Here is a 21,632-nt window from a genome sequence, read left to right as displayed (position 1 = left end):
TCATGTAATTAACACGGTGGACAGAGACAAAGTGACTGTACATGTGAACAGCTTTTGTTCCAACTCATCCATGTATCATTGATGAATAAATATCAGCCTGACTGAGTTTTCTTCAGTCCGAGTAGTTGAATATGAGTTTGGGTAAGTGTGATGTTGCCCCCTACTGGGGAAGAAAAGTACAACTACTCAAAAACATTGATCACATGTTACTTTGTTTAATGTTTAATCAAATGGTTTTTTTTTATCAAAAACATACACAATGGGAACATCTAAAATACAGGAATTGGCACAACTAACAAATTCAAGTATAAATATATGAATAAGTAAAAATACAACATTGTTAAATATCATTTATTTTAATACAATGATAGGTAAAAAGTTTGGCTCATTAGGTTTAAACAGGTAGTCTATTACCAGTGCTATTTTTCAAAAGAAATTCAAGTAACTACACAGCTACAAAATGAGGTCAACCAACCCTCAACGGAAAGGCTGAAGGAGGGAGGGATACTGCTTTCTGCTTCCATTCAAAGAAAAGGAAACGACTTTAAAAAAGAAATATAAAGAGTATCCTCAGTGTGATCAGCATTTTGAAAGAATCTCCTGGCAGCTTTTGTAAACCTTCACCAGGCAGTTCAGTCTCGGCTTTGAGCTCTGAAAGATGAAGAACAATGTTCATTAGAAACAGGTTACTGTGAAATAAAGGCTGTTGTACAGGAGGTAAAACCAGAGACAAAACACTGAGAGTAACTGTTCAAAAGCAGGTTTCTGTCTAAGACGTTGTGAGTGAACTGTGCATTCATCCTAACCTGAAACAACGGCACAACACTTGATACTGCATCAGGCTCTGAGGGATCCCTCAGTAGCACACAAAGGTAGTAGATGATTTGATGCTGAAATTACAAACAAACAAAAAAACATGAATCCGCTTATTTCACAAAAGGATATAATGAAATAACTGTAATTGTAGAATACGTACTATGCAAGTATGATGTGAATCATGTAAATTTGCACACAACAGAAATGTAATCACCATGTGAATGGCTTCATTGATGACAATGTCCTTAATCTTGCTCATCTCAATGAAAGTGGTGGTCTCGCGGCCTGACGCGTAGCTGGACGACAGCTGGATGCCCAAGGAGCCAATGACGAGCAGGGACTCGTGGTCCACCTTCACTAGGTGGATGTGCAGCATCATGCCGACCAGGGTGATGACGATGGCACTGGACAGCACAGCAGTGTTCTGCAAGAGACGGAAACACACTCACGTCACATACTGTACATATATTGGCCGGTGTAACTTGTTGACACGATGAACCCAAACTACCACAATCTACAATGGTAGAGAATCTTGTGACCATTTAAACCTGTAGACCTCAAAAAATGAATTTTGTCCACACATAACACCTTGGTCCACTTTAACTAAATAAAGCTGATCAGAACTGAAGAACAGACAATACAACATACATTACAGACTGCTGCTGATCTCATACAATCACTAATTTAACATGTATGCTATTCTACATTATTATTATTTTTTAATTTTACTATCATATCGTCAAATTAGTTGTCATTTTATCGGTTGTAACTTTGTTGTACAGCACTTTGTAGGCCTAGCATTTGTTTTGAAAGGTGCTATATAAATAAAGTTTATAATTATTAATAATATTAGAGATTACAGACTGAATGGTAATGAAGTCCAGACTGGAAAATTCTGACAACCATAATTTACTTCACGAAATTCCATGACACACTAGTACAACAATTGATTACAGTGTGGTGCGGTGACTCACACAGTGACAGGTGTGTTGTAACGTCAGTAATAATAACTGGTCTTACCTGCGTGAAAAAGAACACGGTGTAAGAGATGAGCCAGACCGAGCAGGTGTACACCATCACCTTACCGATGGACACTTTGGAGGAGCTGACGACGAACTCCCTGCAGAAGCTGGAGTGGCTCTGGCAGTCCAGGGATATGGCTTTGCCGTGAATGTCAGTGAAGACCTCGTCCTCCATGATGAACGCGACAGAAACTGTTCACTGACACGGTTAACTTAGCCTGTGGCGGCAGTGGGTTAGCCAACCTGAGCTAACCAGCTAACGGTGACAGTAGGTCAACGCTGAGCTAACGTCGGCTAGCCGCTGTAAACAGAGCAGGTGGGCGGCGGGCGGAGACAGGAGGCGACTGGGACAGGGGATATATGTGTGATAGCGTGTCCCCGTTAAATATAAAACAAGAGACAACAACTCGGCAAAGACAGTGTCCCCGGCACAACTACGACTGGAAGAGATTTGTTGCCAGAAACAAATCAATCTCTACACAAGTGGCGCTCGTTATGTGTACCGGGCTCCCCCGGTTAACACAGTTCAAGTTGCTCCAATAAAAGGCTTGTAAATAGTTGATGGTGTCGACAGGGGTCCCCCAAATCAATGAAGCAGATAAAACCAAATAATTAGTCCACCTTAAAACCAAACACTTATGATACAGCACCTGATAGTGGTACAACGCGTTAATATTGGGTAATGTCTCCGCCCACCCTGTAAAGCGCCGGTGTGCACCGTCAACAAATAAAAGTGAACCCTACAGCAGCTGGAAGGCGTAAAGCATCATGGGCAGCGGGAAGTACGCTGTGTGTCATTAAATTTATCTAAGTGTTTATTTAAGTTTCTTAAAACTTTATAAGGAATATACGACGGTTCATGTACAATAAAAACGAAGAAATATATTCGGTAAAACAATAAAAAATACTTTATTTTCAATGCAAAACGTAACTCCTTCATTACCCAAAATGCATTGTGTTCTTGTGACTTTTGACCTCTGGATAAAAACAAGCCGATCAGCTGATGTAAAAGCAACAACATCTCCCAGGTCTGGGACCCAACAGCTCGGCTAGCTAACTTTCCCTGGATGTGGCAGTCGGCGGGGAGGCGGCGGTGTGCGTGTCCGCTTTGAGCCTCTGCTGAGCCAGCGTTACTCACCGAGCCAGCCGCCGTCCGTCGGACTAGCAGCCGCCGCTATGTCAGCCGAGTGAAATGAAGGTTGTTTGTTTCTTCACCAGTGTCTCCCTTTGTGTAGCCACTGTTAGCTAGTGTGACTGTTCATTGTTGTGCATTTTTCTTTGTACAGTATGACGAGTAAACCGAGCTGCTTTTAATTAGCAAACCGGCACCGTCATTAGAAAATACAGGCTAAGAGATGCAGGGCAGCTAACGATAGCTAGCAAACTATTTTGCCAAAACATAAAGTGTTCACCAGTGTGGACAGGTGTGTGTGTGACTGCTACCTGGACTGAATGTCACTACTGACAGTCAGCAGAAACAAGCTCAGCTGGACATTTCATTATAATCTTTTTAGACAATATTAAACATAGGAGATTTGGCTTTTTGTAGAATTTGACCATAAAGGTTACATCACATCTGGTCAACAGAGTTTTGCATAACTGTGCCATAACAAGTCACTTTTAGTTATACTTAAAGGCACAGGTCTCCTCTCATTTCAGCACCAAAAGTTGTGCCCGGACCTGTCAGGTTTGAGATGAGTGGTCAAGGTCCAGCTGTAGATAAAGGAATGAACACAGTCCTGGTCTGTCAGGAGAGCTATGCCTGTGGGGGGACAGACGAGGCCGCCTTTGAATGTGATGAGTGCGGCAGCCTGCAGTGTGCGCGCTGTGAACTGGAGCTCCACCGCCAAGAGCGGATGAGGAATCATGACCGGGTTCGGATTGCACCGGGACATGTTCCTTTCTGCGACTCCTGTAAAGGAGACAGCAGCTGCTCCGGGAACGGCGGACGGCTCAGAGCTGTGGTGCGCTGCCAGGGCTGTAAGATCAACCTGTGTCTAGACTGCCAGAAACGCACCCACAGCGGAGTCAACAAGAGGAAGCACCCTCTGACACCTTATCCCCCGGCCAAGGCCCCCCAGGAGAACAGCGTGAGTGCAGGGGAGGCAGAGATAGAGATCCTGAAGGCCAAGCTGGAGAAGGTGTGCAGCTTCCTTTTGGTGGACGAGAAGGAGGAGATGCAGGTAAATGTTATGAATATAATATTCATTCACACACACCATACTTGTGTGATGATTTAAAGGGATAGTTTAACATTTTGGCAAATTCTTATTCTTACTTATTGTCATCACTATAGTCATAGGCTAGCAGTAGGTTCATTACATTTAACAATCGGTGCATGTTGTTTTGAGATCAGCGGGGCAGAGACGCAAGCTGCTCAGTGAACACAATGGAGGTGAACGGTACAGGTCCCCTGTCCCTCATCAAGCTCATCAAATACACAATCCAACAATTCCAAAACACTCTGGTGGACAAGTTGTGAGCTGCACATTCACCACGATATGAAATAATAATGTCACATTATGAGACAGAGTTGTTTTCGAGACAAATGCATAGCCGGAAGCTATATGCTTCATGTCTCGTGATGTTACATAATTATACATGATTATTTCATAGCGTGGTGAATGTGCAGGTCACAACTTGTCCACCAGAGCGTTTTGGAGTTGTTGGATTGTGTATTTGATGAGGGAGAGGGGATCATTGTGTTCACTAAGCAGCTCACGTCTCTGCCCCGCTGATCTGAAAACAACATGCACCGATAATTAAAGGTAATGAACCTACTGCTATGACTATAGGGATTATGGCAATAGGCAAATTTGACAAAATGTTGAACTATCCTTTTTAATACTGTGGCTAATCTTGTGTGGATTGTCAGGTGAAGGATGACGACGAGTTTGTTGGACGGCTGGGCTGCAGACCAGATGAGCTCCTCAAGGTGGTGTCTATCTTCGGGAACACCGGGGAGGGCAAGTCCCACACCCTCAATCACACATTTTTCCTTGGGAGAGAAGTGTTCAAGACGTCCCCCACTCAGGAGTCCTGCACCGTGGGAGTTTGGGCAGCCATGGACCCGGTGCACTGTGTTGTTGTCATCGACACAGAGGGGCTACTTGGGGCTGGTATGGAGCAAACAACCGATTTGTCTCTCATCATGACAGATAGTAGGATACTCTTCATCCATAATTAACAGGCTTTCATTTTCGTTTGCACTCATCACCAGGAGCCAATCAGGGTCAGCGAACCCGGCTGCTCCTCAAGGTCCTGGCTGTTTCTGATCTGGTCATCTACAGAACGCATGCTGACCGTCTCCACGACGACCTCTTCAAGTTCCTCGGCGACGCTTCAGACGCCTACTTGAAACATTTCACCAGGGAGTTGAAGGCGACGACCAGCCGCTGTGGTCTGGACGTCCCCTTGTCCACTCTGGGCCCGGGAGTCATCATCTTCCATGAGACCGTCCACACCAAGCTACTGGGATCAGGTCAGATGAAGCTCTTTATGACTCCAACACCACATTGTCGGAATAAAATGAGCAGAACTGTTCTGTGATTTTCCAAAGATGATGAGTTAAAGTTATTCTCTACCTCACTTTCTATCTGTCCATCTCTGTGTCTCTAGACAAACCAAATGAATCGGCTGAGCGTCTGCTTCAGGAGCGTTTCAGGAAGCTGGGTCTGTTTCCCGAAGCTTTCAGCTCCATCCAGTACCGCGGGACTCGGACCTACAACCCTCCCACAGACTTCAGTGGTCTTCTGCGTAGCCTGGAGCAGCAGCTGGACAACAACACCACCCGCTCACCACGCTCCGCCAGTGTCATCTACAAGGCTCTACAGGTATGCTATGAAGAAGCATACAGTATTATGCAACAAACATATGTGTGAACACAATATAAGTGTGTGTCCGTGACTCTTCATCTCCCTTCACCTTCTCCTCCTCCTCTCCTCTCCTCAGGCCCTGAGTGAGCGCTTCAGCGGAGATATAACAGATGATTACATGACCAGTAACTCCTTCTTTCCAGATGAGTACTTCACCTGCTCCAGCCTCTGCCTCAGCTGTGGGTATGTGTTTCTCTCAGCACCTGCGGTTCAGTTACAGAAAGACGAAAATCATCATTCATGAGGCAAAACAAACAAACAAACATGACAAAAAAGGCTTTATATTTGATGACATGCTCAGATGTGACAGCTGTCCTTGGAGGTATAACAAAGCAGAGCATCACCAACTGCTTCTATGTTCATTATTCTATGGTTTTCACAGTGGCTGTCTTAGCTCTTATGTGTTTTAGCTGTATAAACTAAAACAATATAAAAAAAATCATATTATTATATGACTATAATATTAAACCTGAAAATTCTTTGCTGCTCTCTCCTTCAGTTCGGGTTGTAAGAGAAGCATGAATCACCTAAAGGAAGGACTCGACCACGAAGCCAAACATCGCTGCCGCTACTCTGCACAGTACGACAATCGCATCTACACCTGCAAGGCAAGTTCACACCCAGTTTTCTCCTGTTTGTGTTTTTCCTCAGTGGATGTGAGGGTCTAAGGACAGAGGATGTTGTTATGATGCTGTGTACAGACCTTTGAGACACAAATAAATTTTGCTTTGCCTTGCCGATGGTCATATTTGAAGAAAGTCTGCATGACAAGGCTCTGAGTGCGTGTGTGTGTTGATCTGATCTCCTCAGGCCTGCTATGAGGGAGGGAAGGAGGTAATAGTGGTTCCCAAGACGACGGCCTCGTCTGACTCACCGTGGTTTGGCCTGGCCATCTATGCCTGGTCTGGGTGAGTCCTTCTGCCACAGAGCGATGTGGAAAATTAATGGAAATAGCTTTGTTGCTAGCACAAATAATTTAATACATCCTCTTTAATTATGGGGGAAAAATGGGAACACAATACCAGACATAATTACCAACAGAAAGCGCTCTACCAGATGAATTGCAGCTCTGTAATAGAGACCAAAGCCACCAGTCTGTCCCCGTGATACTGGACATAAGGTCCTTTTTCTGTCATTGTCTAGGTACGTCATAGAGTGCCCCAACTGTGCAGTGATCTACAGAAGCAGGCAGTACTGGTATGGAAACCAGGACCCAGTGGAAACAGTGGTCAGGACAGAAATCCAGCACATCTGGCCCGGGGTAAGGCCACAGTGGAACAACTTAAACGAGATTCTGCTTAAACCAATTAAACAATGTTTCAAGCCAAGAACTTAAAGGTTTAAAGTGGAATGAATGTTGTCACATCTGCTGCGAGGTACATTCGCAGTTAATTCTCGCCAGCTGGTTGCGTTCAAATGTCCGAGAAAGAAATGCAACATTGAATTTGTGATGTTTTTTAATGCTAATATGTTGATGTGAGCAGAAGCTGCTGAGGCCGGCGAGAGCTTTTGTAATCTTTGCTTTGTTCTTCTCTCGCCTTCTTTTCAGTCTGACGGGTTTTTGAAAGACAACAACAATGCTGCTCAGAGGCTGCTGGATGGAGTGAAATACATTTCTCAGTCGGTGTCTGAACTCAGCGTGAAGCCTGCCAAAGCAGTCACCTCCTGGCTCACTGACCAGATTGCTCCCACCTACTGGAAACCAAACTCCCTTATCCTGGTACATGACTACAACTGGACTAAAACTAGAACAACAAACACAAACTCTGCAGAAACACTGGTCGAGAGCAAACACAGCCCCTTTTGTTGTTGTCATTGATTTTCATGGCGCTCAACCTGTTGCACAAGGTTATTCAAGGTTTAGCCTTTTTACCGGAGGTATTTATTACAGTGTGGTGGCTAATTTACAGCTGATAGCGGTGATGCAACGTCTAAAAGAAAGGTGTTATTGTGAGGACGCTCAGACGCAGCAGTGTGAGAAAAGAGGACAGATGGTTGAGATTTAGATGATGGAGGCCTGAACCACACACACACAATAGTTTTAGAAATCCAGATTGTTTGTTACACAATAGTTACACTCTGTGGTTCCTATCCAAACAGGATTTGATTAAAGTGTCTATACTCAGAGGTGGAAGCATGTCTTTAAATCTAACTATAGCTACAGGACGACAACTGTCATTCTGACTGGAAAAACACTCAGACGTTATCCCTATTGTTTGTGATGCAGCAATGCCATAAATGTGCAGAAGAGTTCCAGCCCAACGACACCAAGCACCACTGCCGCTCCTGTGGAGAGGGCTTCTGCGACGCCTGCTCCTCCAAAACCCGGCCGGTCCCAGAGAGGGGCTGGGGCCTCGCTCCCGTGCGAGTCTGCGACGCCTGTTTCCACAACAGGGGAATCCCGACCGGTATGCAGATCAGTTCTACTTTTCAACCACTGTGTGATGTGTATGAGAGAGTCTGACCCGCTGTGTGCATGTTTTCCTGCTGTAGAGCTGCTGGACGCTGCCCTGGAGGAGGAAGGAGGCACGCTGATCGCCAGGAAGGTCGGGGAGGCTGTTCAGAACACTTTAGGAGCGGTCGTTGGTGCCATCGACATACCTCTGGGTGAGCATCCCATCCGTCTCATATAGAAAACAATGCAGATGAAGATCACATCTAATCAATACTATTAACAGTCTAGACCAGGGTTGCCCAATTTGAGGCTTGACTGATTAGTTTTGGCCCACTGCCCATGCTTGAATTTTAGATTTTATTAAAAATTATTATTATTTTCCCGCTACCTACTTTAAAAAGAGCCATATGGATGTTCAGTAATTTCATGCACTTAACAGCGAAACACAATAAACAATAGTGTTATTCATTATTCAAAATTACTTTGTATTACTTTTTATTTTGTATAATTATGCTATAGGCATATTTGATTTAAAGGTCCCGTGTGTAATATTTGTCAAGGTTTATTGGCCAAATCTGAATATACTACCCATGAATATATTTGTATAAGTGTATAAAATCTAATTTGTTTGGTTTTTGTAGCCTTATAATTATTATTTTATATATACATATGGCAACTGTCTTGCTCTAGAGAGTGTTGCCATCTTGCGCCGCCACGTTTGTACGGCAGCCTGAATGAAAAATCCAGCCAGAGAGCACGTTTTGCGACTTTCGAGTTCATAAATAAACCAACAAAGAAGAAGGCAGAAGGAAAGAAGAAGGAGGAAAAGGAGGAAACAGCGGAGATATTGTAAAATGGTTTAGATCTTCAACTCATCGCTTCATGCTCCTGAAATACTCCCAGTCGCCCCCCCTCCATTTTACACACTGGACCTTTAATGCACCGCAACATAAATGTTTAGTTTTGGCCTGTGACCCTCCACCCCAATTCATTTTTGGCCCTTCACTGAGTAGAATTTGAGCACCCCTGATCTAGACTGTCAATGACTGTTGATGATCATCTCTCAGTGGATTCATGTGAGATGATTATGAAACAGCAATGAGAACAAGTCATTCAATGTGACTTCAACAAAGTTTTTATATTTTAGATGATGGAACCAGAGGATTTTGGCATTTAACTGAAAAAAATACATAATTTCCTGACTGTTGCCAGTTGACTGTCATCGTCTGTCTTTGACTGATCAACAAATCAATTTTACTCTCAATGTGAGATGTTATTTATCAGGTGGACAAAATGTATTGCCTTATGTTTAGTGATGACAAATAAAAACTATTATTTAGTGTTTTCCTTCAAACAGAATGGGTTTTGGTGCAGCATGACCTGGCTTTTTACCACATTTCCTCCTTTGCATTGTGGCTCTTTAACATAGATTTTGGCACTGATGCTGAATCAGCAGTGAGCCCTCATGCAAAGCTGGACTGCATAAGTAATTCTGTCTTTTTCTTTTCATTGAACACAATGGCTCCTTCTCTCTCTCAGTTACAGTAACAACTTTTTCATGTGTCCAGGTCTTGTTGTTGTCATTGATTTTCATGGCGCTCAACCTGTTGCACAAGGTTATTCAAGGTTTAGCCTTTTTACCGGAGGTATTTATTACAGTGTGGTGGCTAATTTACAGCTGATAGCGGTGATGCAACGTTTAAAAGAAAGGTGTTATTGTGAGGACGCTCAGACGCAGCAGTGTGAGAAAAGAGGACAGATGGTTGAGATTTAGATGATGGAGGCCTGAACCACACACACACAATAGTTTTAGAAATCCAGATTGTTTGTTACACAATAGTTACACTCTGTGGTTCCTATCCAAAACAGTAACAACTTTTTCATGTGTCCAGGTCTTGTGAAGGACGCGGCTCGTCCCACCTACTGGGTCCCAGACCAGGACATCACCTCCTGCTGCGAGTGCCAGAGGGAATTCGCCCCGCGTCTCTCCATCCACCACTGTCGCGCCTGCGGCCAGGGCGTGTGCGACGACTGCTCCCAGGAGCGGCGCCCCGTGCCCTCCCGGGGCTGGGACCATCCTGTGAGGGTCTGCAGCGGTTGCAACCAGAAACCAGGGGAGCTCTAGCAGGACCGGGACAGGGAGCAGGAGTCACAGTGGTAACACTTAAGGACGCCAACTTCTACAAAAAAAACTGGAATTGACACGGTTTCGCCCCGGCTACTTGAGATTGGTGTTGTCTTTAGTGGCTTCTCTTGGCTGCCAGCTGGCTGACTGTGGCCGGTTGGACTTGTTTTTTTTTTTACCGCTGTCCTCACGTCACTTCAGTCCCTCGATGCTATCTCACCTTAATACCCCTGTGTTTTACACTGTGAACACTAGTCAGAATGAGACGTGAACGACTCAGAGAGATGATAATAATGAGTATTATACAGTAAATGCTCACTTCCAGTTGAGTTCAGGTAAAGTTCCACATGCCCCTTTAGACCCTTTACAGATTTGTATCGATGCACATGAAACCCCTTTGACAATCCCTCTCAGTGTGACACACTAGTACTATTAGCACCTTTTCTTTTAGTTTGGGGCTACATGTGTGAACTATGTAATAACAGGAGAGTAGGAGATTCCAGATAAGCACTTTTAGATTGTTTCAAGACTGGCTTTAGAGGAAATGAGGGAAAAACTGACTCTGATCCATGTTTGAATGGATCTACTTGAGCTGCGTTAGCTTTAGCTTCTCTCTGGCTTCAGGAGTGTTACCACAGTCAGAGGCCACTGATGTACTGTAACACCCCGATGCATTCCAGCTTATATAATTACTCAGTAATAACTGCTTACATAATCCCTTGATCCTTTTTGTGGGTGTTTGGGCATCTGAGTGGGCAGATGATAATAGAACAGCCTTAATAATGCTGTCCAAATAGACTGTTTAAAAATTTTACATAGAATATACATATATGGGGAAAAAAAGTTTACTTTAAGCGCGACGTTGTGTTTTTAAAATGTCAAAACTACTATCCGTTAATAAGACAAATCCGAGTGCAGTGGGAGAAGATGCAACGGAGTGGCTGGCTCACAGTAGCAATATGGTTCAGAGAAGACTTCAAACTATCTTTTTGAGGCTGGCCCCTCAAAACAGGGAATATTTCGAAGAGTAATAATCCTTTACTCGTTCAACTCAGGCTGTGTAGCTGGTTAGAGAGGAGCTGATGAAGAGCAATGTACCTGACAATGTAGAAATGCAACATGTGATACAGGAAGGCTTTGACTGAACACCCTGCCCGGCCTTGTGAGGCCCGACAGTGTTTATGATTAGTGAAAGATTCTTCTTTCAGCGACGACTTTGACCTGAATGAGTGAACCATGTCATCATCTCAGTGAATACCGATATCACAGAGCAAATCAATACCTTTATGTTCATGTATGCTCTTACACCATGTATTAAACTGCAGAAACCTCTGAGTTTGTGTGTGTTCGTCAAGGGACAGAAATATCTCAGTTCTCAATTCACATGACTGTTTTTAATGATTCTTCTTTTGTAACAACAATTAGAAAAAGTTGTATCGGGGTGTCGTTTAGCTCAGTTGCTACAGCAGCCGCCCCATATGCAGAGGCTACAGTCAAATCCCGACTCAGGCGGCCCTTTGCTTCTCTCTCTCCCATTTCCTGTCTCTCTCTCGACTGTGCTGTCAATTAAAGTTTAAAAAAGCCCTAAAAATATACTTTAAAAAAAATTGAAAAAGTTGTATCAATCTAAATCATCAAACACAGTATTGTTTGCTTCCGATCAGAAACATCCTAAATGTACGGTGGCCCTGAGAGTTCAACACACTGCAGCTTCAGAAAACATATGCAAAGACAAACGTGCAACAAATTACAAAAAACTTCTGTCCCAGCAGGTTCATCACTCACTTATGCGATAGAATACATGGACTGAAGTTGTAGTGTGTTTATTTGCATGTGTTCAGTTTAATGATGTTTTCTGAATTTTCCACCTGTGTTGTTTATTGTTTGTGTTTACTTCAGTTGCAGTGCGTTGTGCTCTCAGGGCCGCTGTGTAAATTGCACCACAAAAGAAAGTCAGTTATGTTTTTAAGTACACTTATTTTGTTTTTTCTGTTTACAGTGAGCATTCGTGTGTGTCTAGCACTTTTTCCTATTTGGCACAAACAAGTTAAAAAAATAACATTCCCCTGAGACATACATTTTGAGGTTTTACAAAACCTACAGGTTCAATATCATTTGTCTATTTGGCAGAAAAAAAAGTGTCTTTTAAAAAAATCACGTTTCAGAGGAAGTATTTCCAGTGTTTTCACAGAATCCAGCCAACTGCTCTCCTCCTTCCTGGTAGTCGCTGTTGTATGGGAAATAGTACAGGTCGTGTTTGACAGCCATGAGCAGACCGGGGAGTCCCCTGCAGCCCCCCAAATTGGAGGAGAAGACCACGCTTGGGATCATGTCGTTTGCGACCGGGTGGGGTGATGGGATGGTCCTCAGCAGGTGTCCGTCCTTCAGGCTCCATAACCTTGTGTAGCAATCCTGACCCACTGTGGACACAACACAGTTCACACACACGGTGAGAGTCCTGAAAAAGCAAACCTGGAGTCAGTGGTGAAAATCCTGATAGAGCATGTTACCTGCCAACAAAAGCCCCTCTGGCTCATTGACTTGAAGGGGAAGGTAGGCATGTTCGTTGTAGTGCCCTTTGTACTCCTGCACTGGCTTTGTCACTCGCACATCCCACAGTTTGATCTGCACACAAAACACACACGGTTAAAGCAACAACAGAATCCATGTGGGGCCACCATGTACAGGTGCATCTCAGTAAATTAGAATATCATAGAAAAGTCAATTTCCAGTAGTTTCAATTCACTCTAATGGCAGTGGATAGAGCTCACTTTTGAATCGTCCAAAACACACACTATGAAACATCCAAATACCTCCATACTGATGGTCCGTACTGACCCAAGTGTCCTGAAGCCATGATTTGCTGCGAGATGTAGTGTGTTTACATCAAACATCCAATGGTTTACAATGAAGAACGGACATCTCACAGCACATCTCGTGCAGCCACTGGGAGCTACTGCTACAACATGAGCTCTATCCGCCGCCATTATATGAAAATCCGTTGCCAGCCGGACTCCCACTGGAACTTCAAATGAGTTTTGATAACTCCAAAAGTTCTCCAAACCCTTCCTTGGCACGATGGTGAGTAGAAAATTGGTGAATTATCAATTTTGGGTGAAGTACCCTTTAAGTCAAATAGTCTCAACCAAGTATTGAGTACATAGATGGACATACTTTTCAGAAGGCCAACATTTCCATACTAAAATGCTTTTTTAATCAGTTTTTTTTTCAAATCAGTCTTTTTGTAATATGAATTTTTTTTTGAGATACTGAATTTCAGGTATTTGTTAAATATAAGCAATAATATTATAATTAAAATAAATTAAATGTTTCATTCTGTGTGTAATGGATCTATCACTTTTTGAATTGAATTACTGACATAAATAAACTTTTCCATTATATTCTTATTCATTGAGATGCACCTGTCCTGTATATTTTACCCTGGGTCACAGGAGTTTACTTAGATCCTGTGCTGAAGTTGGTTCTGCTTCAGCTTTAGCTTCAATGTAAACAGCTCAGTTACGATCTTACTTAATTTTCCCTAATGATACCTTTTTGTCATTGTCCACTTTAATGGTCACCAAAGTTCACAGCTTGATTATACTTTTAACTACACACTAACAGCACTGTGTATTATTACAGCCACTAATTTGTTACAGGTTGACCCCATCTAAAGGCCAAAAGATAACTAACATACTTGTAATTTCGGGCCAAATGTTCATCGCAGGACGAAGTAAAATGTTATTTTAAATCTGACCTGGCCCAGCATGTCGGCAGCCAGCAGGTAGTTCTCATCCTGGAGGACGCGGACAGAGGTGATGGCTGACTCTTGATGGAAGCGACTGGCTTTCCAGCTTTGATCCCTGCGACCACGCTGCCGCAGGTCGATGCTGAAGATCTCCCCCGATCGGCAGCCGTTGAACAGCACAGGGACCTGAGGGGGGAAAGGGGAGTCCTTGTTATTTCCACGGTGTTCACCCTCTGCTCAGAGCTGTTCTGAGACATATCAAAGAGAAATCTAAAACTTATTACCAGTGAGCTCTAACATGCATCACTTTGATGTAACAAATGACTCACCCTGAGGGCAAACTGCTGAGCCAAGACATCGCTGCCTACACTGTACGTCTGTGTTCGGCCCGTCTCTGCGTCTTTCACAATTACCCTGCGAGACAGACCTGCCAACACATGCAAGAAAACATTAGTATTTAAGATTGATAACTTTGTGGAGAGAAAATATATGTAGCTGTCTGATTTTAATCATCAGAGATTAGATGACTCTGGGCTCCATGTGAAAACTGCTATCAAGACAACATACTGGAAGTATCTGTGACCCTGACACAGCTTTGAAACTGTTTACTTTTCTTCACATGTGCAGTGATTGTGACCCCACTAAGGCCTTTGAAGAATGAGTGATACCAGTGCATGATTAGTTTCCAGCATGTGTTGCTGCAGTTTCTTTCTGTCCAAACAAAGTGAGTGTGATTTAAGAGACTGTTCGCGAGCCAAACCAACCGATGTTCTCCAGAGATGCCAATGGTTGTGACTGATTGAAAAAAATTATATATCTGACTTATGTGCAGAAAGAGGAGTGGGGATGGAACGGACCGGTGCTGAAGGTCTTGTCAAACTGTGGGTTGAGACACCAAGCACAGGACCAGGCCGAGGATATCTTGAAGCTGCACAGCATCCCAGGCTGGTCTGAGGAGAGAGGGAAGAATCAAAGAGGAGACACATTAATGGAACATGAAACATAAATCATGAATCATACCCTCTCTGATCCTCTACAGTCTGCAGGCATAAGACTAACTTATGCAACTACTGTGGAATCGTGGACTAAAATCATCATCCTGGTGAAACTACCAAGTCAAAACCAGTGCTGTATGGCAAAGTATCTGCAATTTGCCTTAAAGGTAATCAAATGCAAGAGGCTAGTTTAAAGTAAATCCATACACCTGAGGCAAGGCAATTTTATTTTTATAGCCCATTTTTACAAACAGTTTGTCTCAAAGGGCTTTACACAGCATCATAACATCCTCTGCCCTTTGCAGAAAAGTATTAGGGCCACTGTGAAAAAAAAGATGTCAGAATTCTTACTTTAATCTGAAAATTCTGAGTTTAAAGTCAGAATTCACTTCTTTTTTTTGCAAAGTGGCCCTAATCCTCTGCCATAGCCCTTAGACCCTCACATCGACTGAGGAAAAACTCCCAAGAAACCCTCCTAACAAGGAAGAAATTGGGGATCCCTTACCCAGGACGGGCAGACGTGCAATAGATGTTGTTTACAGACAAGAAAACAGTTTATCACAGCTGAGGACATTCTCTTTAATCTTACCTGGGTTTGAGTTGCTGAAGAGGGAGGCAGGAAGTAAACTGACGCAGCCGGGGGTGTCTGCCACTCCCACCAGACAGAGCCTTACAGTCGGCGCATTAAGGAGAACAGAACCAGATCAAGAGGAACACAACGTTAAAAATGGCCGTGTGATGATGTAGAGGAATGGTGTTTAGCAGAGATGAGACATTGTTCTTAGTATTTATCTAATGAAAACATGACTGACTACGAGCTCTAAGACTGGAGAAGGATACAGCACATGGGAGTCTGGGTAGTTGACTGAGGCCCAGCAGATGGAATTCACCTGAAACACATTTAGTCAGAGTGGAAGAGTCAAAATTCACTGTTGTTAGATTGAAAACACACTTCTACAGCATTTACTTTTCTCTGGAACTGATATTTCAACATGTAGATTTGCGGCACTTTAAGGCCTTTAAAGGGGATTTGAAGCATCTGAGGTCATTTACTGGGTTTATTAACACCTAATAAAAATTCCACTTAACCAATGTAGGGAAAAATATGGGCACGGTAAAGTACGTATTCAGAGTTACTGCTCGAGCCCCAGTGAAAAAGTTCCACCTTGCGGTTGGTGAAGTAGAGGTTATCACACATCTCCACAGACAGAGAGCCTCGGCTGCTGCTGCTGAAGTTCATGATGCCGTACTTGCAGCCGCCGTGAGACACGTCGTTGACTGTAAACACTCGCTCGCAGGCCGAGTCGCCCTGAGGAAGACAAGGGAGGATTTAAAAGTTTACACACCAGAAGGTTAACAAGGGAAAACAACATTAAAACTTTAATACAATAAGTTATTGGGTGTTTGTTTCTGTTGTTGTTTGTGTTCTCACCACTATGAGTCTGAAGTTGTCCGTGCTGGGGTTGCTGTTGTCTGTGCTCTGGACCTCCAGTTTGTGACGTTTCATTGCACTGACCTTCACCTCATGGATCAACCTGGAGACACACAGTAACCATGGTAATTCTGGCTACCACCATCCACAGAGGATCCACAGAACAAGAATAACTTACTCACTTCCTTTCAGCTATCTGACAAACTGAATGTATTTGTTATTTGAAGACATGTTTGCCAATAGGCTGAATATAAATCATTAAGGCTGCTGACGCAAGTGTAAGTGACATGAACTCTTATAATTCAGACTGTCGGGCAGCGCAGTATTTTGACTATGTTTTAGCCTGCTTTAGTTTCTCCTTTTTTATATAACTGTTTTGAAAGCCATGTCAAAAATGGTTAGTGTCATAGTTAGAGGCCAGCAATGCTACAAAGAAACCTCACTCTACACATACAGAACTGATTAGCATTCAACTTAGTCTTTGTTTGACTGGGGTTGTTTTCAGTAATGTATTACAGCTGTTGGTTTTGAAACATGTATAGGACACAAGGGGAACAGCTCGCTGTCCTCGCATGCATGTGCACACAGCAGTGGGACACAGTACCTGCAGTAGGAGTTCTCAGGTAACAAGCCTAGGTGTCTTTTCTGCAGCAGCAGTGAAGTGTTCAGTCCTGCTCTCGGTGCTTTCTGTAAAGAAGATTGTATTTTTAAACAGGGATGGCCCACCGCTTTTCAGAACATGGCTCAATCCCAGTTAATGATGGAAAAAAGATGTCATCACGTATCTGTGATCATTTTACAACAGAAAGCTTTTATCTCGTCTCCATAACCGGGAGACAGGATGTCTGCTTCTGTCAAGGGAAACAACAATCACTGAACTGTATTGTGTTGGTCTTCACACTGTCCTCTCAGTGACTGAAAGTGAGGAATCAAGTGAGTGATCAACCACAGTTTGGATTCCGGCAGTTTCTCCTCTGCATAAACCGTTTGTCTCGGCTCTGTCTATTTATTCTAAGTAGACTCATATGAAAGGCATTGCTTTTGATCATAATTATAAATTAGGTGTTTCCGTTTTACATTAACTGCTCCTCTTGAAGGAAGCTTTCTGACTTACTTTTCTGGGTTTTTCATCCTCTGCGAGCATTTTGTTTCTCCGTTTCTCCTTTTCTTTCTCCTGCAGCTTCTCTCTGGTCAGTGGGTTACAGTTGTTATGTCCCGGCAACAGACGGAAATAACGGTTCTTCTCCGGGTCAAAGTAGAAACCTGGCAGCTCTGGACACAGAAGAATAATGCACATCTGTTCTCCACATCTTTATTTACAGTACCATGATGCAGGGCTCCAGACTAACTTTTTTTTTTTTACCAGGAGTACAGTGGCCCTTAACTTTTAGAAAAAATATTTTAGGGGCACACACAATGAATCAACTTGCAAAGAAAATATTTACATTTCCTTTTCATTCATGATCCTCACACACATTGGCCTGCCACCTGTAATGACAGCTTCCAGAGACCCTTTCCACATTTCACCAGTGATAAAAAAAAAACAACCAAAAAACTTAAAATGTACTGGTTGCACATGCGCAAGTAAATGAAAAATTTACTTGCACTGTCTCAAATTTTAGGGATGAAAAAGCCCCAAATTCGGGGCGATCTGGAGCCCTGCCATGATGTTACATCTCACATTACAGAGAGAATATGGACCACTGATGTCATAGGTCAAATAAAGAGACTGGGCCAAGTCTATTTACTGACTGCTTGATAATGATGCCTTCACGTGTGGTTGTCAGTCCATGTAAAGCAACATTAGTGTTACAAACAACCAACATTGGACCAATGTAAATATGAATGTGGTTAAGGAGGGGGTTACTCGCTCTAACCTGGGGCAGCACTGCTGTCCTTGGAAGAGGAAGAGGAGGAAGACGATGAAGACGGTGAAGAGGATGAATTGGAGGTAGAGGCGGCCTGGTTGTCATAGCTCCTCTGGGGTGTCCTGTGTGACGGACCTGCATCACTGTGTCCATACCTGTGACAGTAGATGAACACCCTCAATATTAACTTATGGTTAAAAGTCAATGACTGACTCTTGAATGCACTGCCACTGGTGAGAAGTTGTTACTAGGACACACACACTTTTTTTTACAAAGTTTCATTGAACACACCACTGTTCGTCCTGTGTTGACCTGTGCCGGTGGTCTTGGTACCAGCCGCGGCGGTGACCTCCCCCTCGGCGCCGGTTCGGTCGCTGCCCTTCTCGCCAGGTCCACTTCTTCATCCCCGCTGAGTGAGTCCTGGCCCCACGCTGTCTCTCATTCACTCTCTGTGAATATGTGTGAAGCTGGCGACTCTACACAGAGACAGCGCGACTACGTGTTAGCACCAGGTTAGCACCAGTTAGCTACTTCTTGTCATTAGCACTCTGAAGCTAATGTTAGCTCCACAGCCTTGTCGACACGTTTTGGTATCGACGCGTGACATTTAACAGAAGTAAATATTTAACATGTTTTAACAGGTCGATAAACACTGCCTCCGGTAGAGGAAATCGATCTTTATTTTCTCTATAAACTGATAAACATTAGGGGTTTAACACCCCATGAGCTAACTAACTACTGTACAGTGAGTTCCTACTGTTTGTGTCCCGCCTCCTCGTGTCATTCATTGGTCTAATTGCTAACAATAGTTTATGACGTTACGCGCATTCATTGGTTGTTGTTTATTTTTTCCCCGTGCGAGCATCAGGATAAATATATGGAAATTATTTTATTGCTTTCAATTGAAGGACTTTTAAATGTAAATGCTGACAATAATGTAGGCTACGCGCGCGCTGTGCATGCAAGACTGGATCCAGGGCTTTTATTGTCGTCATTGGTCATTTACAGCAATTTAATTTTTATGAATGCCCGTAATAAAACTAGTGGATTATTGTCTAAACAGCCGTCAAACCCTCTAACCCAGAGATGATACCCTGCTACAGCTCCTGTTGTATGATCTTTATCTAATTTCAAATCGATTAAATTTAAATCAAGTCCATTTCATGAGATCACTACAGTCTTGACTGGGAGATTGATTTTGACAGAGCTCCCTGAAGCCACGCCTAATGTCCTGATGCTGCTGTTGTATTGGTAGCGAGCACAGTGCCCAGGACCGCATTGGCTGTTGTATGTTTTTTCATAAGGGTCCCAAACTATACCGAGATTTGGAATATTACGTTACAGTCCTGCAGGAAAATGGCGACTGTCATTCATAATCCTCTAAAATCGTGAGTAAATGTTTGATTTTTTATTGAATGATTGCATGGTTGGTTGCGTGTAGTCTGCGCGTGATAATGATCTCCGCGTTTCAATTAAAAATGATCAAATTAACACTTTTGCCATGTACTTGAACAGTGTCCGTGTGTGTGCGTGTGTTATCTCTGCAGGTACCGTTGCCTGTTTTCTGTGTTGTGTAATACTGATATAAAAATCATGTCCTCATGCACAGTCCTGCAAAGGAACCGTCTCCAAACCGCGCGTAAATGTCTCTTGCGGACTTGGTTTCACTTGGACAGAAAGTTGCCATTGTCCACATTGTGCTATATCAACTGAAAGTTTGCACGCAGCGCTCTTTGTCAGCGCCGGACGGTGGATTTGCATAGATAATTTCATGCAACTAATGTCACAAGGCAGGACGACTGTCGCCCACTGCGCGGCTCGTGCTGTCAAGTAGATGCAGCCCACACAAAGCACAGCAGATTAATATATGTTATTATACAGTGCTGACCTCCTTTCATGCATGTATGGGGGGACCTGCAGTGTAAAACCCACTCAAGGGGTGTGCATTGTTTTTGTAGACTACTAAAGTTCTTAAAAACTGATGATCTGCTGCATTAGCGGTTTGTGATAAAAGTGGAAACATCCACAGAGCTGCAAAATATCCTAGTGTCTTTATTGTCAAAAAAAATTGACGTGTGAGATTTGTAACATTCTGCTCAGTTTATATTGCGCGTCTTCCTCTCTGCGGACTGACAGCAGATGTTTACACTGATCATGTGGAATGTGCAGAGTGAGTTTTCACGAAATCTGTTGTGCAAGAGCCCATATGAGTGCTTTAAACAAAGCGTGATCCGACAGGAATCTGGTTGGGCCTACAGATTTTTCTTTTCCTTTATACATTTTTTATAAAAATTTGAAGGGCGTGGGTTGGTGGGTTTACATACTGTATCTGCTTCCACTCAAGGCAATGTTGTAATTATGTGTAATTAAATGTTGTAGAGCTAAACGTTGACAGCCAAAAAAAATAAGTGCACAAAACAAAAACAAAAATCATTTAAGCTGCTGTGTTCTGCCAGAACAGATAAAGCTGCAGAGACTGTACGTGTTTGTTTTTGTGTGTCTTTAGTTGTGCATGTGGAGCATCAGATTAGCAGCGTCCCAGTATTCTCCTGGGTCCATCTGTTGAGAGGGAGGTGGATGTAAAGAAGGATGGTGTGATGCCGGGGCAGAAGGAGAGATGGAGGGAGGGAGCCCCCATCTGCCCTTTCATATACACCACCACCACCACCTCCCACCCTCCACCCCATTTAATATCCGCCGCAGAAACGGAAAACAATGTGTGTAAGTGTGGGTCCACCTCCCCGCCTGTGCCATAATATAATAGCAAACTGTCCAAAAGTGTATAGGACCTGAGTCTAAGAGCTAATATCAAGTAACATATGAGATGCTACCATGGGAAATCATGTTGTGGTCTACTTTCCAGGCAGAGTCCTGTCTGTTAGGAACAATGGGGTGTACTTGTCATCTGTCCTCAGGATGTGGCCCGGTAAATCATAGGCACTCAATAAGGACACGGTAATGATCCAGGCCTCCTCTGCTGCCAGTGTGCAGCTCTGAGAGATGAATTACGAGCGTCAACAGCTGGCAGTAAATATGTCTGGCTTTCTGGACTCATTCAGTCATGTTTTAACCATGCATGTTTACTTGATTTTATTTAAACTCTCATTTTCACAAAGACTTCTTTGTGATTAAAACCTGGGAGGTAGGGGTGAGGGGGTGGGGGGTGGGGGGGCTGTGTGGGATGGGACTTAATGAAGAGCTGACATGAGAAGTATTCAAATGAGCGGCGTTATTCATATGCAGAGATGTGTTTGTGTGCAGATTGTGTGTCCTTGTACCTCATCATTAGTTTTTTTTGGGGGGGGTGTGTAATGAACCAGGTGGAAAACGGTTTGACTGTGTTTGCATAAGGAGGT

At 43.4% G+C, this 21,632-nt stretch overlaps 4 protein-coding genes across 4 annotated transcripts in view; 2 read left to right on the top strand and 2 right to left on the bottom strand.

Moving 5' to 3' along the window:
- Positions 1-244: 244 nt before the first annotated feature.
- On the bottom strand, positions 245-2,255 carry pigh (phosphatidylinositol glycan anchor biosynthesis, class H). The gene is made up of 4 exons (XM_084001220.1): positions 1,837-2,255; positions 1,031-1,240; positions 807-890; positions 245-651 (listed from the first exon to the last, which is right to left on the bottom strand). Exons 1-4 carry the CDS (start codon positions 2,011-2,013, stop codon positions 580-582), a joined length of 543 nt encoding a protein of 180 aa, XP_083857346.1. The 5' UTR covers positions 2,014-2,255; the 3' UTR covers positions 245-579.
- Positions 2,256-2,832: 577 nt separating this feature from the next.
- zfyve1 (zinc finger, FYVE domain containing 1) lies at positions 2,833-11,565 on the top strand. The gene is made up of 13 exons (XM_084001218.1): positions 2,833-3,036; positions 3,498-4,021; positions 4,714-4,957; positions 5,059-5,319; positions 5,457-5,671; positions 5,790-5,896; positions 6,213-6,321; positions 6,524-6,621; positions 6,857-6,974; positions 7,263-7,433; positions 7,941-8,121; positions 8,207-8,320; positions 10,001-11,565. Exons 2-13 carry the CDS (start codon positions 3,533-3,535, stop codon positions 10,231-10,233), a joined length of 2,340 nt encoding a protein of 779 aa, XP_083857344.1. The 5' UTR covers positions 2,833-3,036; positions 3,498-3,532; the 3' UTR covers positions 10,234-11,565.
- Positions 11,566-11,779: 214 nt separating this feature from the next.
- Positions 11,780-19,038, bottom strand: wdr21 (WD repeat domain 21). The gene is made up of 13 exons (XM_084001219.1): positions 18,568-19,038; positions 18,286-18,431; positions 17,523-17,680; positions 17,013-17,095; positions 16,409-16,511; positions 16,142-16,285; positions 15,817-15,866; positions 15,566-15,645; positions 14,839-14,931; positions 14,311-14,408; positions 13,991-14,167; positions 12,744-12,858; positions 11,780-12,653 (listed from the first exon to the last, which is right to left on the bottom strand). The coding sequence occupies exons 1-13, from the start codon at positions 18,678-18,680 to the stop codon at positions 12,388-12,390; spliced, it is 1,626 nt and encodes a 541-aa protein (XP_083857345.1). The 5' UTR covers positions 18,681-19,038; the 3' UTR covers positions 11,780-12,387.
- Positions 19,039-19,617: 579 nt separating this feature from the next.
- dpf3 (double PHD fingers 3) overlaps positions 19,618-21,632 on the top strand; it is a 21,713-nt gene continuing 19,698 nt past the window's right edge. The window contains exon 1 of the mRNA XM_084000528.1: positions 19,618-19,664. Coding sequence (XP_083856654.1) covers positions 19,633-19,664 — 32 coding nt within the window. The 5' untranslated portion in view covers positions 19,618-19,632. The remainder of the gene's footprint in view (positions 19,665-21,632) is intronic.

The sequence above is a fragment of the Trachurus trachurus genome, assembly GCF_905171665.1.
Source record: "Trachurus trachurus genome assembly, chromosome: 24".
NCBI lineage: Eukaryota > Metazoa > Chordata > Actinopteri > Carangiformes > Carangidae > Trachurus > Trachurus trachurus.
Note: the sequence above shows the minus strand (reverse complement) of the source record. Positions and strands in the feature narration are given on the sequence as shown.